At 46.2% G+C, this 18,164-nt stretch overlaps 1 protein-coding gene across 8 annotated transcripts in view; it reads right to left on the bottom strand.

Moving 5' to 3' along the window:
* Nucleotides 1-5,757: 5,757 nt before the first annotated feature.
* TMEM229B (transmembrane protein 229B) overlaps nt 5,758-18,164 on the bottom strand; it is a 42,880-nt gene continuing 30,473 nt past the window's right edge. For all 8 annotated transcript variants that reach the window (XM_063332873.1, XM_063332875.1, XM_063332872.1 and 5 more), the window contains one exon: nt 5,758-13,154. In XM_063332873.1, the coding sequence (XP_063188943.1) occupies nt 12,624-13,127 (504 nt within the window). In that variant the 5' untranslated portion in view covers nt 13,128-13,154 and the 3' untranslated portion in view covers nt 5,758-12,623. The remainder of the gene's footprint in view (nt 13,155-18,164) is intronic.

Below are 18,164 nucleotides of genomic sequence, written 5' to 3'. Positions count from 1 at the left end.
TCAGAGAAGCACCGCAGACTCCTTGTTCCTCTAGATGTCACAGTGACGTCCTGACCCCCCAGTCCCCTGAGGCTGGCTACTGCAGTGCTGCTGGTCCCTAGCAAGGGGAAAGCACATCCTGACAGGCATCCTCAACCATCCTCTTACCATGGCTAAATTTACTCCCCTGCACGGGGACTATAGCACATGGCAGCTGTTTGCAGGGTAAAGAGAGAAACCAGGGCTATTTGTGACATCTCTTGAAGGGCTCTTTAATATATACGCAGCCTCTCATGTGATCGGTGCTTTATCTAACCATAGTTTCTACATTCCACCGCACAAACGCTTCCTGACATTTACTGTTTCTGGCACCATTAAACTCTGTGCACGAGGGTGGGGGGAACATGGTGGGGCAGTTCACATTTGAAGGCCAGCTGCAGTGCGAATCTGAAGTGATGCCCCATATGGCTCTGCAGGCGTTGGAGGGCACCTGCTAAAACCAGCTCCTTGGGCAGATTTTAGCACTTGAGGTAAATCCTGGTTTCCTTGGTTAATGTTTTCTTCTTCCTTAGGAAAACACTCATGGAAAGTCGAAGCCGCTTTGTCTGAGGAAGGATTTAGTAATAAGTGAGGTCCGTGCTCCCCTTGGTTGTCATCCAGTGCTGTTACTTATTTCAGCATTCAGGGAGCGTAAAACATTCCCTTTGTGATTTAGTAGCATTTTGCACTGAGCCTGTGAGCTACGGGTGACTGCACGAGACACAGAACAATGGAGAAATCAGTCTGGGCCAAGGATGCTACCTTTTCCTTTTTTTTTCAGGAACTGCTGTGGGAAAGCCCATGTCTGTGCTGGTGTGTGCGTTTGCCTTGGAAGCAGGTGGGCTGCCCCGGCACTCCCTCTTGGGATAGCCCAGCATCACCACCCGCCGGAGCCCCGGGGAGCACCACCTGCCTGCACTGGGCCAGGCTGGTGCTGGAGGGGGCTCCAGTGCCTTCCGAGCACTGAGAGTTACTGATATTCTCAGGGCTGGATTTTAGAGGTGCTGGTGTCAAGGTTTGGATTCCTAAAACTTGTGGAATTGGAAATTCCCATTCTAGCAGGGCTTGCTCAGTCTTAATCCTTCAACATAGAAAGCAGATAAATTAACAGTCATGCAGGACTGGGAGTAGGAGGAGGCAGCTTCTTTGTAAAACCCCATTACATCTCTGGCTTGTCAAACCCCAGATCATCTCTGGCTTGTCACTGTGTACAGCGGGGACCCCGTGACGGGTTTTGTTGCATCTTTGGACCTAATTCTCTCCCTTGCAACGTCTTCTGTGCTGGCCAGATGATGATTGCCTTGGCCAAGATAACTGCATTTCACAAACACCGTACTGTCACAAAGTGCCCTTTTCTGCCTGCTTTTACAGAGACAGTTTTCCCTCACATGATCAACCTTTTTACAGTCCAATGAGGAAGCGCTGCGCCTCTGCTCAGGCTCAGCTCCTTTACTCAAGCTGCAAGGTGTTGCAGCACTGTGAGCCATTTGATCAACTGCTATTATTATAATAAAAGCTATCCCTGACAGAGCAGTAGGTAAAAATCTCTCTTGGGAGCAGCATTTCCTGCTGACTCCATATAGAAGGCTTGGCAGAACGCCCTGTGCTTTACAGATATTTTTTGCTGGAAACAGAAAAAATCCCCCCGCGGGGCCATAGAGCCAGGCCCCTAAAGCCCTTGACCCCAAATGTGTAATCTCCCTGGAGACCCAATGTACACAAAGAAATATAATCTTCTTGAAGCATCTGCTGTCTGCGTTGCGTTAAAATATGACTGGGACACAACCGTCAAATCTCCAGGTCGGGCAATAAAAACCCCTGACCCAATCTGAAAGGAGCTCTTGCACACAAAAGGATCTCCCTGTATTGCTTTAAGGAGGGCTGTTTTACCACGGCTGCAGCCTGAGAGGTTTCTGTGGCATCCAACAGACATTTCACCTGCTTTTGTGTCCTGGGAAAGTAACAGCACACAACAGATGGGAAACGCAGCCGAGTTTCGGGAGGTCACTGTAACGGCATCACATGCAAATCCTTCTCCCGCTGGGACCTGCACGGCGCCTGAGCTGCGCTGGGGATGCCGGAAAGCGCTTTCCTGCTGGCACAGGGGCAGAAGCTCAGGCAGAGCATTCGGCGAGGAGGCCTGGGAGGGCTGCCTTCGAAAATGGATCAGTCTGACAGATCAGCTTTCCCACTGGGGTGAAAGGGGAGGGGAGGTGTCTGTTATCACAGAAGACACAGAGAAAAGGGGTGCCTGCTGATTTTTTAATTTCTTTATACATTTTTAGAGCCAGATGGAAGACTTGGTCTCTGCTTTGAAGACAGAGGTGCAGGGAGCAGGAAAAAGTGGGAGCTTAAATGCAAAACTAGCGAGGAAAGAGCACTGATGTGGCTTGTCAGTGACACTCTGATCTGCTCTTGTTTCAGTTTTCTGCTTTCTTTTTTCAACAGTGTAAAGTTGCGTCCTTGACATCTGCCCTGCCCTTGCTCTCGGTCTCCCCATCCCCCACTTCGCCCTTTAATGTTGGTGTCCTCATTTCCCCTTTTGTACGCAGGACCCTTTCACTATGCAGGGATTAGTATCTCTCTCAAAAATATGTGAAACAGATATGCAGATGGTTTCATTTGCTAGGTTTTGTAGGGTTGGTGAGACAGACTGGCATGGGCAGAAGGGTATGTTCTAGCAGGTCAGCTGAAGAAAACATCTTGTGTATGGAATGAGTAATGGGAAACAGGCATAGGGAACACCAGCACCAGCCCAGCAGGGAGACCTCAGGGATGGGGACGAGGTGGTAAGACATAAAGGCTGGGCAAATAAAGAAGAGCAGGAGAGAAGGTCCAAGATGTCTCTGACTCCCCCATTTGTTATGTGTCTGCCAAGGAGAAAGGACAACAGTGGGGAAAGTGAGAAGCTAAAGGGGAGCAGAAGTCCGCTTTGGCTACGGGCAGTTTGAGTTGCTGGCAACTCATTCGGGAAGAGATGCCAGAGGAGCCAAGAAAAATGCAGGTGTGGAGAGATGTTGGCAAGGTAGGAGGGAGGCAGAGAGAGGTCTGAGATATGAGGAGGAGATGGCAGTAAAAGCTGTGTAACTGGATGAGGGCACCCAGACGAGGGACACATGTGAACTTACCATGGATACCCGAGGAGGAGGAGAGACAACAGAGAGGCCATAATAAGGTGACAAAGAAGAGCTGGAGATGACTCTGTTGTGGAGCCCTGGCCAAGGAAAAGTTGTCAAGTGGCAAGGACTAAGTTGCCAGGTCCAAACCAGGAAGTTGAGACAAACACCAAAGCCTGACATGCAATGAGACCTTGCCAGGAGGCAGCTGGTGAGGCGGAGAGGAAGGACAGGACTGAGGCGATGGGAGATAAAGCAGAGAAATAGGGTTTAATGGACCATACACAGTGGCAGCCAAGGCCAGGCTTCTGGCTGGTTTTGCGGGCAGGCGTAAGGTCACAGGCAGCCTTGGTGGGACACAGTGTAGTGGCACCACCACCTTCACCACCAGCGTCATGCTGAGTGCATGCTTGGCTCTCGCCCAGAGACCAGTGGCCAGGACAACTGTAGCCTATGCTGGGCGTTTGGAAATGTTCATGCTGCTTTCATCAGTCACGCAGCACAAAGTCCCACCAAGCGTGGTGCCATGCTGTGGGCCACGCTGCCTTTGCTGCGAGATGAAAGGGAAGCTGTGCTTTGCCAGCGCATTTGTCAACCAAAATATAATTACCATGCTAACTCCAGTCGGGCTCTGCTGAAGAGGCAGATGACTGTCCAATGACCTTAAAAATTTGTTTTGCTAGAGCACGCCAGCAGCCGGCTAACATGGACACCCGTGTGTCATCTGCAGAGGAGTCCTAGGGAGGAGGCTCCTCGTGTACCACCAGTCGTGCTGCCCTCCAGTGACGCTGCTGGCATGCTCGGGTCATCAGCAGGGATTTGCTTTCCTGCGTGATGCTCGAAGACAAGGCTGGATGCAAAGGGGCAACAGAGGTGCCTCTTGGACATTTCAGCCAAGCTGTTTTATTAGTTTTATTAGTGGAACAGAGCTGGGATGTTTACTCTTATCTTCAAAGTCTTCAAGAGACTTTAATGCTTCCTATGGTATCATAGCAATTACAGATCGTGTTGGGGACAGGCTCACGTCGATGTTACAGCAAAAAGACAAGTCCCGGCCTGGAGAATTTGGAACGTGACTGAGATCAGAGATGGCAGATAGGCACCAGTGGCCAACAGATGGAGCAGCAGAAGAACAGAAGGACACCTAGGATCAGCACGGCAGCCTGGGTGGGAGAAGTACTTTTGGTGATGCCTTAGCTGAGGACGGGGAGTGGATGGGTCTGACTCAGGCTGGGTACACGCTGCTCTCGTTAGCAATAAGAGGGTGCAGACAGAGGGGAAGGCAAACCCTACTGAAGACATCAGAAGGTCCCCAAGGCGATAACTCCTCTTTTTTACAAAAGATGGAGCAGGATAGGATGGCAGGTTTGTCTTAGACATTAATCTGATTTGAAAAACTTATGTAAAACACATTTGAAAACTATGGGCCTAACCCCCCTCTCCGATCCCAGCACTCATCAATAAGAGGCTTTAAGCCGCTGCCAGATCAAACTGAGGCCTTCCCACGCACCAAAGCACGCAGACACACAGCTTGCGAGGTCGAGAGCTGTCAGCTCACATCTTAACCTGCTTCATGTGTTTGCGGAGCTTCGTTTTGGATCTTCTCTGGATCTCATATGCTCAAGAAAGTGGCAGTGAGTGGGCCCAGCCTGCTGTTGGCAGCTAAGAAGTGATGGCTCTTCTTTGCCAGTAGAAGTTGTGATGCAATCAGTGGTGCAGCGTGGAGGCCATCCGCTATGTTTATGCATCTAAAGACACACACTCAGTATGCATATATGCATTTATATGAAGGATCAGTTGAAATTACTTATTATTCCACATACACTGAAACTCAAAACAGATAGATGGAGAAGCATTTTGCTGAATATAGTCCTGAAAGTCTATTATGTACCGTTGTGTGGATGTTATAGCAAAGGCACTGAACAATAATTGCAAACTTGCTGCTATACTTGTGCCTGAAGGCAAGCGTGGAAAATGTTTTCTGTTCTGAGCTTCCAAAGCACTGACAACTGCAGCTGTTGTGGGCTTTAATGGAAGCTATAGCTCATCAGCAATCAGCCCATTTGTGTTAAATTGGCAAAGGTGGGGTTCAGATGGGAGCCTTAGGGTACCTGTGATTGCAGCATGGACTTACAGTGGAGGTGAGGCATGGAAAGGGACAGGTTACCAAAGGAGCTGACAGAGAAACAGGAGCAATAGGAAGAGCTGTGGCATCATATGAGTGGTCTGACAACAGAAGCAGTAACACAGATAAGCTCTGCAGTAACTGCAACAACACGAGCTGATGGAGCAGATGGTGACCTCAGTTTAGCCTCTAACGTGGCTTGCTGCCCCTAGCAATATTTACCCAAAAGTACTCTACTGATGGAGATGGGATTATGTAGCAAACAGAGGGAAATCAGTCCTATTTTCCAGCAGACAGAACTGTGCTGCCCATCAGCTCTGACAGTCCCTTCATGTGCTGGCTTTGACTTAGGCAGATGGAGTGATGTGATGATGCACAAAACCATTTCTAGGACAGCTTCAGATGGTGGAAACTAGGTAGCACTTGCGCAGTTCCCCAACTTGCTTGGAACTTTATTAACTCACTCCTCAAATCTGGAAACTTGGTGAACAGGTAAAATGTTAAACTCCCTTTCCCAGGTCTGAAGTGGCTGGGAGCTGTCAGGACATTTCCATCAGCTCCTGATGAGTGCTATTTGGGGTTAATCCTGACCTACTTCAAGGCGTGAAGGGAGAATTATTTTATTGGTTTGTGAAAAGCACTTAAGAGATCCTTCACCGAAAACGGAAAGGCAAATACTGTTAGTTTCATCCCCAAAATACTAGTTAGAGAACCATACTGAAGCAGCAATATAGATACGTTGCAAAAGGAATTAACCACACAAATTTTGCATTGGAAAATGTCCCACGTTTGAAAGACCAGAGACCTACAAGCACTATGCATATCTCAGCTCACATATTTAATAAATATTGTCTCAACTGCATATGTTTACTTATTTTTATTAAAGAACAAATTGCTTGTATTTCCTTCTCTTTCTCCTTCGTTATAGCATCAAAGCAGGACAGCATGCCACACAACAGTATAAACAAACAGCATCACCAGATACTTAAGGGTCTTTAGCTCCTAAATTGACTAAAGCATAAATACAAACTGACGTCAAGCATGTGGGATTACCATTTAAAAATCACTACTTTCTGAGACGCTAATGAAGGCCATTCACATCAGAAAAATCCAGTGGCTACTAAAGGAGTGAGCAGCCCGGACTGCAGAATAAGGAGTCGAGGAAATGGTCTGCTTCTGTCAGAATAAAAAAACCTGCCAGATTGCTTTAGACCTGCGAGAAGTCCCGAACACAGAGAACATGGAAGAACTGCTTCCAACCTGGCCATCTCTTGAAGATCTGGAAACACAGATGTCACCACCAGTCCTCGTTCTGCCACTGTTACCAGCAGCGCCCGTGTCACCCCCTCTACTCATCACAGTCCTCGTATGGTGGAAGCTGGTCCTGGCCGTGCACTGGAGCTGCACAGCACACCCTGTGCAATGCAGTCTATGGGTGCGGGATGACGGTGACCTGCCTGTGACAAGTCACCTTCCACATTTGGTCTCTGAGGTCCCAGTTAAGTAGCTGAAGCTTTAAACAAAATGCTCTCAAGTGAGATCATAAGCAGTGATGAAGCTTATACAGTATCTCAGTCTTTCTCCCTCTTTAGTCTGACAAACATTTCCACTGGAACCCACAGGATTAAGAGTAATTTATAAGGCAAAATGCATTCCTGAGTAGGCGTTTGTACTAATTCAGGTGCTGGAAGTGGTATAGCCACACGGCAGCACGCTCTGTGGGCGAAGGTATTCTGCTTCTCAGCACGATTAACTTAGCAGGATGGAGCACGGCACTGTATGGCTTTTAGTACCTCCACTGGCTTAATGAGCACTAGCTTGCATATCTTTAGGTGATATATTTTTCCACAAAGATGTAAGTCACCTAGATACCACCTAGATAAAAACAGAACTAGAGATTTTGAACATCCCTTCTACTTCAGGGTCAGTTCAGGCAATCATACTTTGCAGCAAGCAGACAACTTTTGCCTTTCCACAGGTAGTGACGACCTCAGAGGCAAAGTGCAGCTTTCTGTCTGAAGCAGTGGTGCCTCTGGACACAAACTAACCGGTGCATCCCCAGCCCCTCCCGAGGACTTCCATCAAGACAGCACTTCTTCCTCTGGCATCTGTGCTAGCTGCCACGGGGCCAAAAGCAGAGCAGGTACTGGGGGCACCACCTGCTTCTGTGACTTCCCTCTAGGTCCCAAAGCAGCGAAACAAGTGGCCAAACCCTTGATGGAGCAAACCCTTGCCATCCTAGAAGAAATAAGCCATTCCATGCGTTACAAATTCACTATCATGCCTGTGGGTGACCTGCTAGTAACAAGCCTGAAGCCCAGAGACTTACAGCTCTTAAAATCAATGTTCCCCTGCCCAAGCAGAGACCACCTCCATTAGCTTAAAACCTTGAGTGGCACAGAGGCCCCTGGGCAGCAGCAGAGCTTGCTCCATTCTCTGGGCAGGATGTGGAAGGAAGGGAACGTCCCTTCCCCAGGGGATGGCTCAGGACACTCTGAGGGGAGTAAGGGAAGACCGGAGGCCCTTTGCTGAACAAGGACAACACTCCTGAGGTCTCACCAGCTCTGTGACCCTACTCGGTAAGTGGGTGCCGAAGTAACTGGGCGAGGGAATGCATGGTGGGAACAGCTTCTGATTTAGCAGGGGCTGCACCAGAAGACAGACTTCCTTCTACAACAGGGGATGGATCACAGAGGGATTCGGTAGCTGCTGATATACAGGAAGAAAGGGGAAAAGGAACAGTTTCCTTCTCACGTGGTTCAGCTGCAGTTTACAGGTAGAAGAACTGAAGCAAAGGACTCGGGTCTGCAATCCTGCCCCTTGAATACAGGACACATTGCACGTACTCACGGCCCAGGATAAACTAAAATAGAAAAACATTTGGTTTCAGTTCATATCTGAGCAGTGGCTCATGTTTTATTCATAATACAGAAAGGGCAGAAGTTCCCATGAACGAAGAAATCCCCTTTCTTTCTGTGCAGGTTTCAGAAAACCAGTCATCAGCAGAGCAATACTATTGAACTCAGGAGGACTGCAGTCACCCGCTTCCTAATTCTCAAGGCAGCTAAAGCCCTGCAGTCTTTTTACCTTTTATAGTCACAGGACTAGTCAAGCAAAACCTTGATTGGATTATTCTGCTTTAATTACAAAATGCAGTCAGACCAAAGGCGCAATAGTACCTTGTACATATGTACACATTTCTCTCAATTGTAACACCGAAGACCAAAACGCAGTCTGGTCCTGCTGTAAATCCCCCATTTCCCTCTGGCAAGATCTTTGGAGTATGAACAGACATCACAGTAACGCTTGAACTGTCTCCTGTGTGCAGGGCACCAGACTCTGTATCTCATCATGTACTTTGAGATCCTTTAGGGTGGACCGTACAAAAGAGAAGCAAGAGAAGGGAGGCAAAACTGGAACCTCGGGATAACTGGAGTCCATATCCCACCACCCACCAGAAAACCAAAGCAGCAATGGGCCATTCTCTCCTTGCTGCAGTTAGGACAAGGTAGATAAATCACAAGATTTTTTTTATTGCTGGTGAACTCAAAACAGGCAACTTTAATCTACTGAGGAAGATACACATACAAAGAAATGTTAGGCCTTGTGCGTTTTTTTCTTCTTAATGTAAATGTCTCTACAACTTCAGTCCAGCTCCCAAGCTCTTGCTGAGCTGCCACTGAGACCCCGGTAACATGCTCTGGGCACTTCTGTAAGACATTATAAGAAGCATCACATGTATTAAAAAGGGAGATTTTGCAGAAAAGACAAAGCTCTGACTGTAGCCACATTGCTCAGAAAGGAGAAGTCTGGCTAATCCTGCTGCATTAGGTACATGGTATTTTGTAAAATTATTTTAATTGATTTAAGAATTTGCGGGGTCCCAGTCTGTTTCTGGTGTGCAAGCTGCAAGTAAAGTGCACTTCCGGGTGTAAATTACCACTCTATGAGGGTGCAATAGCCGGGTGGTACCTGTCAGACATCGGTGGAAAGCAGACTACAATAGGCGTTACAATAGCACAGGCAATAAGCATAATGGAATAAGATACTGGATGCTGCTGGGAAACCCCTCCTGTCGTGGTTTCAGCCGGGATAGAGTTGCTTTCTCACTAGCAGCTGGTGTAGTGCTATGTTTTGCATTTGGGATGAGAAATATTGTTGATAGCGCACTGGTGGTTTTAGTTTGTTGCTGAGTAGTCAAGGCCTTTTCTGCTCCTCACACCCCCCCGCCAGTCAGCAGGATGGGGGGGCACAAGAAGCTGGGAGGGGACACAGCCGGGACAGCCGACCCCAACTGACCGAAGGGATATTCCATGCCGTGTAACATCGTGCTCTAGCAATATAAAGCTGGGGGAAGGAGGAGGAAGAAGGGAACATTCAGAGTAATGGTGTTTGTCTTTCCTAGCAACTATTATGCATGATGGAGCCCTGCTTTCCTGGAGATGGATGAACACCTGCCTGTCCCTGGGAAGCAGGGAATGAATTCCTTGTGCTGCTTTGCTTGCGTGCACGACTTTTGCTCTACGTATTAAAACTGTCTTTATCTCAGCCCATGTGTTTTTTTTCCCTGCTTTTACTCTTCCAGTTCTCTCCCCCATCCCAACAGGGGAGAGTGAGCGAGCAGCTGCATGGTCCTAGTTACTGGCTGGGGTTAAACCATGACACCTCCATAGTTTGAGCACCTAAACATTACATCACAGAGAAAAAACACTGTCATTTAGTGGGGAGCTTCTGTAGTCAAGACACATGACTGTGACTGTGCACCAGCCCCTCCTCCCCCAGTCTCAGCTGCAGCCGGCAGTCACGAAACCACATGGCTAACTCCTTTTACCTTTTTAGAGTTTTTTAACAGCTAAGGAGAAAGCAGGGATCCTAAGGATGTTTCTGTGAAGGCTGAGGGTTTCAGATGAGGCAGAGGTGGTGCAGGAAGCAGGACGACACCACAATTAAGCTATGCTGCAAGGACAACACAGCTTTAGACACTGCATTTAGTGACCCTGTCAGAACTGGGGCCAAAATGGTAAGATCCCAACTCCCACCTTCTTGTTCTGGTCCCGTAGAGCTTATCCACATTATCCCACATACAAATCTCATCTCTTTTTTTCCCCCCATGTGCAGTGTCAGCTGACTATTTTGCCTGGGTCTACACGGCTGAGACCATCAAGGCTGATAAACGACATACTGTTCCTCTGATTTCACAATACTCGCATCACAGCATGAAAAAAATAATCTGTTCCGTGTCTGTTCTCTTTTAATTTAATGAACTATAAAAAGGGAACTCTAAATACCCACCCAAGTATTCTGGGTGCTTCAGGAGACATTGCATACCCAAGGGCAGATTTGATTAACTCCTTGCCGCTAGTGTTTTTGTGTGTCCGTTGCCAGCAACGGATGCCATGTGAGAAGGGGGAGGAATAAAATAATTGCACTCTGTGTGATACAAAAGGATTAACACTGCCTTCGTAAGAGCAGAACCAACAAGCAATTCTCCTCACAGAGCCAGGAGTGCTTTTCGCTTCAGGAATGGATGCCCCAGGGCAAGGAGCAGGTTCACGGCTGAGCACTCCCTACCAGAGACAGGTGACCCCCACAGAAATAGCCTGGCCATTTCCAATATGAGAGTGGAATCCCACAACCACACCAACACATTTGCATTTCAAGCCAAACTGACCCTGGTGCAGCCCTGTTGAAGAACAACTGAAATTAATCTGTCCCTACAGGGCAACTAAAGCAAACCTGCCCCATGAACCAGTTAGGAGTGAGATACACCTGACAGCTGGAAGCTCCATGTTTGTTGCTAACTTCAAAAGCCAAGATTTGCCAGAATGAATTATGAAACTGTGGCTGCCACCATTCAAGCACTTTCCCTGCACTACAGCTTCCCCTATGCTCCTCAAATGTCCCCAGCAGGTTAAACTTCAAACTGTCCCCAGTGCAGGTATTTCTACAGCACTCCTTCCTGCTCCACCTCTCTACTGCTGCTCTTGCACTCTAACTCGAAGCCTCACTCAGGCAGAGTACAAAGAAGTGCTCTTCAGAGAGGGAGTTCCCCCCCCCCTTTTTTTTTTTTTAAATAATGAATCAGGCGACATGGCATATCTCTTGCTGCCTCCAATTATAGAATCATAGAATTGTTCAGGTTAGAAGGGACCTTAAAGATCATCTAGTTCCAACCCCCCTGCCACGGGGGGATCATTATTGTCCTGACAATATGGCTGTGATTACTTAAAGCAGAATTTGGGAAGAAAAAGCAAATCCTCTTGATACACTGAGGAAAACACTGGGTAGAACTGAGCCAAAACCTGCCAGTGCCGAAGGAAGGCGAGAGTCAGTGCCAGAGGACCGAATCTTGGATACCATGTTAGCCACATGAAGGTTTTGACCTTCAAATACAATGGGCTGCAGCCAGACTAAGTCATCAACATCACCAGAAACAGAGGAATCCCTGGGAAGGAAGGCAGAAAACTCTTGTGGCCTGTACAGTCTCTGCAAGGTTTGCACGGCTGAGAGTGGAGCTGGAATCTGCAGCAGACCCTCAGGCAAGGTCTGCTTTGGGGGGACAAAGGAGATGGGAAGACTTACGCTATTTCTTGCGCCTTTTGCCAAGATTCAGATTGCACAGATTACGGTAAAATTCACTTGGCAAAAAAGGCCTTTATTAAAAAAAAAAAAAGAAAAAAGAAAAAAAAGAAAAAATTTCTAATGAGTATCAGGACTGAGATTTCAAAAAGTACAAGATCTGTATAAATTCAGCAAGATGTCCAGCACCAGATTATTTCGTGGTGCAACAAAGAACCTGGGGAGAGGCCAATGGGACCTCGAAGGGGAAACACCATCTACCTCCCCAGCAGATTGCCAGTCTTTAGGTTCTTCTCAACAGCAGATGGATTTTCCTTGTTCCTGCAGCATCTCAGGTCCCATGGGAGGTATTGGTTGCAAGCAAGCACCTGAATATTGCCTAATGGAATAAGCCAATCACTAACTTAGCTGGCGTGTCCATGCCCATCCACTATTTAGTTTTTTCTCTTTTTATATGCATTTCCACCGTAGCATTTCTTTTTCTTCTTTCTCCACATAAAAGTGTAAGCAAAAGGACTGCTTTCATCTGTAATAAGTTAAAATCAGAAATGACCTAACTAACAAGTAACTGATATTGGTCCTTAGAGCCCAAAGAGTAAAATCCATAGAAAATCTATTGGTTCCACTTTTTTCTGGTATATCCCATGCACACCCCCATTAGAAAAATGGGGTTTATGAATCTTATCATACAGCAAGGAGCAGTACCTGAGAGCCAGAACTGACAGTCCTTGGCAGAGGTCTGGGCTCTCTCAGATTGCTAAGCGAGGTTCTGAGTCACTCACTGCTCAATCAGTCTTCACATGGCCGTTGGCCAAGGCAACGGGGACAGTGGGGGCCCCCGGCTCGGCAGTCTCATCAAATCGTAAGCGCAGGGTGTTTCTGATCACCAGCTGCTCCATGATGAAAGAAGCACAAAACCATGGGATGGCATACTCCAGGGTGATCAGGCCCATGAAGTCAAAATCGAACTGGGAATAGTCCCATGGGCAGGCATTGAACTGGCGTAGGATGAGGCCGGTGGTGAACTCCCAGAGGTATGTCCAAAGTGTGTAAATGAAGCAGCGCACTATAATGTTACACTTGTCTTTGAGATACAAATACATCTTCTCCACAATGAGGATGGAGGTGCCATAGATGAAGAGTGCCCACACACTGGTAACACCTGGAAACTTCCAGTTAAAGTTGACCACAAACTCCCAGGCAGCTGTGAACATCACCTCACAGAAATAGCCGTGAATGGCGTAGAGGTACCACCGGGAGAAAGCAGTCAGAGGTTCTGCCGCAGCCATTCTTCTGCACACACCCCGGCAGGCACTCTGAAATGAAGAGAGAGAGAGAGAGAGAGAGAGAGAAAGAGAGAGATGTCAACAAGGATGTCACAAGTCTTTATCCCCCAGATGGCAACGCACACAAACTCGTAACATCCATAAAGGACGAATCTGAGAAAGATGCGAATTTTCAGTCGTCTTATTCTTACCACAGCAAATTTTAGGTCCTGGGGTAAGGTGGCACTTTACCAGGCTCCGACTCTCAGAATGGGCCTGGACAATGTACACTGCTCTGCCTGAGACGCGGGATGCAGCTGGTATCGCGTTGGTGGTGAGGAGGGAGCTGACAGGTACAAGGCCTTTGCCAAGGGTGAGGCTGCTAAAGAATTTACTGGTTGCAAGTCAGTAGAAAAAAATACAGACATCTCACAAGCAGCCCACATGACCTTTTTGCTCTTTTCAAGAAACAGCGCTGTACCCTACTTTTCCGAATGTAATATGGAAGAGATTACATGAACACAGCATTGAAAACCTGGGCCCTTCTGGCTGTCACCTACTGTCTTTATACTCAAAATCTTTACTGTAGTGAAAAACTGAGCTTTGATGGGAGCTACAGAAAGGCAACCGGAGGAGAAAGTTTCAGAGGTTTTACACTTTCAGACACCACACCTTGCATCCATTATTCAGCTGAACTGTTACTTCTTCTGTTAAAGAATTCATCCATTGTATGGCTAGGATTTAGAAAATAATTTTCTTATGGTGTCAGACTGCCTGATACCAAGTCAAAAAGCACAAGACAGCCATTGAACTCTATTCAGATTTCGCTTCAGGACAGCAAAACACAAAGGAGGAGAATAAAAAGGAACAGCTGAGAATTGAGAGAGGTGGTTAGTCATGATAAATAGGAAGTGAGAACAAACTCTAATTGTCTCTACAGGAAGAAAGCTGGTGAAGAGGTTTTAAAAGGGCACAATTTGCTTATCACCAAACTGTTTCAGCATGATTAGTTTTTACAGTTTTTATAGAGATTTACAAGGTCCTACACATTGCTCTGCTACACCACAGTCACTGGCCCAAGCTGATTTTAAGCATAATTTAATTGAAGTCTTACATATTTACACCACAGGGGGAATTTGACCTCTTTCATTCTTAGAAACGTACTCTTTCGAGTTGGGGTTCTCTTGACTCTTCATCAAGCGCTATTTAACTTCTTTGCTCTGCACTTGTCAGCTCTGTGGCAGAAGGTGCTAGGAAAAGACCACACTGATGTTACGTGCAGTCATTCCAATGCCATCTGGAAAAAGACTGTTCTTGCCCTGCCCTGGAAACACGGTGCCTCTCTGAACAAAGTATTAATACGCAGTATGACTGAAATTCTCATAGGAGATGACAGAATAGAAACATTTATAAGGAAAAAGGAACTATAATAATGAACATAAAGAACATATGCAGAATATTCACCAGGGAATATTGAACGTGTAAAGGACAGAGCTGTATCCATGATTATTCCCTCTTAAACAGACAGCCAAACAACCGAAGTCTTGGCAGTTCATATGATTCAGGTGCTTGAACAAAGACTTATTTCCTCGTGGCACAATCCATTTTACACAGGACACTGAACTATCATCAGATGCTACAGATCTGGGTCAACAGTACATTGTGAGCTTGTGGATGAAACACTAAGAGTCACCAGGAATTCCCTCATGTCTCCTAACATTTCAGTCCCAAGAGACGCTGCCACGACAGCAGTGGAGGTGGCACATGGGAAATATGCATGGGGTGTATCTCCACACAGTCCACAAGAAGCTGATGCGTAAGGGCACCACAAGCTTTCTCTCTGAGGAGAATGAGAGTTTGTCAACATAACGCTACCTGGTTGGTCTGCCAGCAGAGTTGATAAGCTTAGGGGTTCAAATCCTCATATCATTCCTGCATTCTCAGCCGTAAGAAGGAAAGCGGTAAGAAGGAAACGGACTGTAGGTATCTTTCGTCAGAATGGGAATACATGGCTGCCGCAGGAAGGGAAAAGTTTTTTGTATCTGAGGAGACAGACATCAAAAGATGCAGAGGCCTTAGAAGTCATACCTATTGCTAGGTAAGGCACTGAGGAAATACGGAACGTCACTCTCCAGGGAAAAAAATTATTGGAAGCTTTTACTAAGCTTCCACAGGGTTGTATGGTTTTCCTTTCTTTTCAATAAGCCTTTCTAAGCGTTTCCACTTGTGGTCCTTAGCCTTTGCACTTCCCTCTACAGCTTTACATGAATTGTATTTAACTGTTAGCCGGGAGCATCCACAGCATGCAGTACTATCTCTAAGGTTTTCCTTGTAATTTTGAAAATCTCTTCACAGAGTTGGATCAAATGTGCACAAGGTCCTTCCCTCTCAGTCCCTCCCTTCTTATTACAGGGATCCTGTCACCAATTATTTCCGTTGCCTTACACCTGCCCACCAAAGCCAGACTCACACAAATATATCCAGCAAGCCACACACTATCTACCCCACACTATTTCCTCTGTACAACAAAGATTTTTCTTTCCTGGTTCTACACCACATACTTAATAATTATCCTTTTATTCTCTATTTCTTTTTTGAACTTTGCAAAATATCTAGTGACTACACTAGAAGTCTAATACTGAATCTAGAGCAGGTCTGGGAAAGCATCTACAATACAAATTAATCCATCGCAAAGACCACTATTGACTTCTTTTGAATCCTGAGCCTTTCACCACAACTGCAAGGAGACAAGCATCAATGCATTGACACTGTCTCAGTATTTGCCTTCTACTGTCACATACGCAGTCAGTCCAGCCTCGATGGGAACTTCCTTCTTACAATATGCTTGAAAGAGTCTTCGCAGGCTGGCTGCTGATTAAGAGCATCCCAAGACAGGGCAGATGCCTAACTATGGTAGCCCAAACACAAACTGGTTCCACTGTGCTAGGCACCAAGCAAATCTGTAAATCACAGTTCCTCCTGTAAAATATTTCATTCAAAATAAAACAAAAAGTACACAGTAAGGAGCAGAAGGGAATGGAGGATACCTAGGGACTACAACAAGCAACAGCACATCATTGCACAAGTTGGGGACTGCACAATGTAATGGTTACAAGCCACTTGAGCATTTACAAAACAATTAAAATTGCAGCTGTTCCCAAGCATCTTATTTCCTAGCCATTCAGAACTGGCTGGTGCCTGGTAGGCAATACAGCACAAGAAGGTCTCAAGAGGGAAAGAAAGGCGAAAAGTATTGTTTTATTGGACAGCAATTCACGATAAAAGGATTGAGATGAAAAGTAGTTGCAGGATATTAGTGGGGGAAGCATCCAAACAGAAGGCCAAGACTGGATTCAGTAAGAGATGCAGATTTGTGAAAAGCCTTAAGTAGATAATTGAACTTGGTGATGCAAGACTTTTAATGGAGTGACAGTAATACAGACGAAAAAGCTCTGAACGCATCACAGCTATTCAGTCTCCTGAGGAAAACAAATGACATTCATCACTGAGGTAGTTACAGTGGGATGGGCAGCAGCTTCCTGAAAACCAGAAACACAACTGCCACCTACGCAATTGTCTCAGCACAGACAATTTTTTTTTTTTGTCAACAGGGGATTTAAGATCCCCCAGCCCTCTGAAAGCTAAGCTGAGGGACCAGAGCTGGGGAGGGGCTGGGAGAAGAGGGACAATGTTGGGAGCCGCAGGGAGCGACTGTAAAGTCAGGGTAGGGCAGAGGGCTGCCCAGGAGCTGCACATGGATGGCCATGCTCGTACTGAGCCTGCTCACACTGTGTTGTTCTGTGAAAAACAGGGAGCTTCTAAATTCACAGCTATGGAAATACTTTCCATCATCAGCAAATTATATTTCAAGCAGCTAAAGTAGAAACAGTTCTTCTAACATAATGTTATTAGGGAGCTTGAGCTAAGCCAGCACAGAAATTTTCCCTTTGTCCAGTAGGACTTTCTTTCCCAGCTTGCTGATAGAAGAAAAAAGGCAAGTCTATGAAAACACGCATGGGCCTCGGAGGAAGACGCAATCCTTTCCTCGACTGCGCTGCTTGTGTGGATAACGGGAGACCAAGAAATAGTGGCAGATTTGTCACACACAAGCACTGCAGGGGAGACATCAGTGCATGTCATATTCATGCCTGATTAAGTTTCTGAACCCCGCCTGGTTCGTGTTTTTGGTTTTTTGGGGTTTTTTTGGTTTTGTTTTTGTTTGTTTGTTTTGTTTTGTTTTTTTTTTTTTGTTTTCCAAAGCTCTCCTTTGCAGTAGTTTCTGCCTGTTTCCCTGCTACCAAGCCAAACTGTGCTTCAAAAAGTCTCTCCCAGATTGCCTCTATTCCCTCTACACCAGCAGAATTATTTAGACCTAACAGCCTCTGGATGGGTATAATGAGATCTCGTCAAGATACTTTGAATTAACTCTGAAGTCCCAATAAAAGAAAAAACAAACAAAAAACCTCCACAAGACAATTCCCCTGATTAGTGATGGCCCGAGGCTATAAATTCTGTCAGCTACTTGACTGACTGCAGGTGAACTTGAACTACTGCCGGAATTTCCTTATTCTTAGTACCTGGTTGTTTCTGCTAGTTAAAAATGTAGGGCACAGTGTTATTTTACAAATTCATATTTGAAGTATTTACTAATATTTAGTTTTATAACATGCATGTTCGTATTTCTAAGAATTGCCTTAGATACATCTATAAACCTATGTCACATGTCATAATTAGTTTGAAGTTGAAAGAGTAACTGCAGACAGAGGAGGCACATATGTAGTAGGATACTGCAGTCCCTCCAAATGACAGAACTGCAAGCAGCAGATAACTCTGAAGTAGAAGGCACCTGCCTCCCCCTGATCGTAAGCTCTTCTGCTTATGATATTCTCTTTCCTCAGACCCTTTTACCCAAACAGTACTTATGGGAGTAACAGTTTTTCATGACTTTTTGAATTACTTTCATTGGCACACCGTTGTAGCCGCTGTGTTCTTCCTTAAGACTGGGAGAATCAGACATGTTTCTGTTTTTCTGCTTTAGTAGAGTAGGCGCAGGATGTGTGG

The sequence above is a fragment of the Chroicocephalus ridibundus genome, chromosome 4 (genome assembly GCF_963924245.1).
Source record: "Chroicocephalus ridibundus chromosome 4, bChrRid1.1, whole genome shotgun sequence".
Classification (NCBI taxonomy): domain Eukaryota; kingdom Metazoa; phylum Chordata; class Aves; order Charadriiformes; family Laridae; genus Chroicocephalus; species Chroicocephalus ridibundus.
Note: the sequence above shows the minus strand (reverse complement) of the source record. Positions and strands in the feature narration are given on the sequence as shown.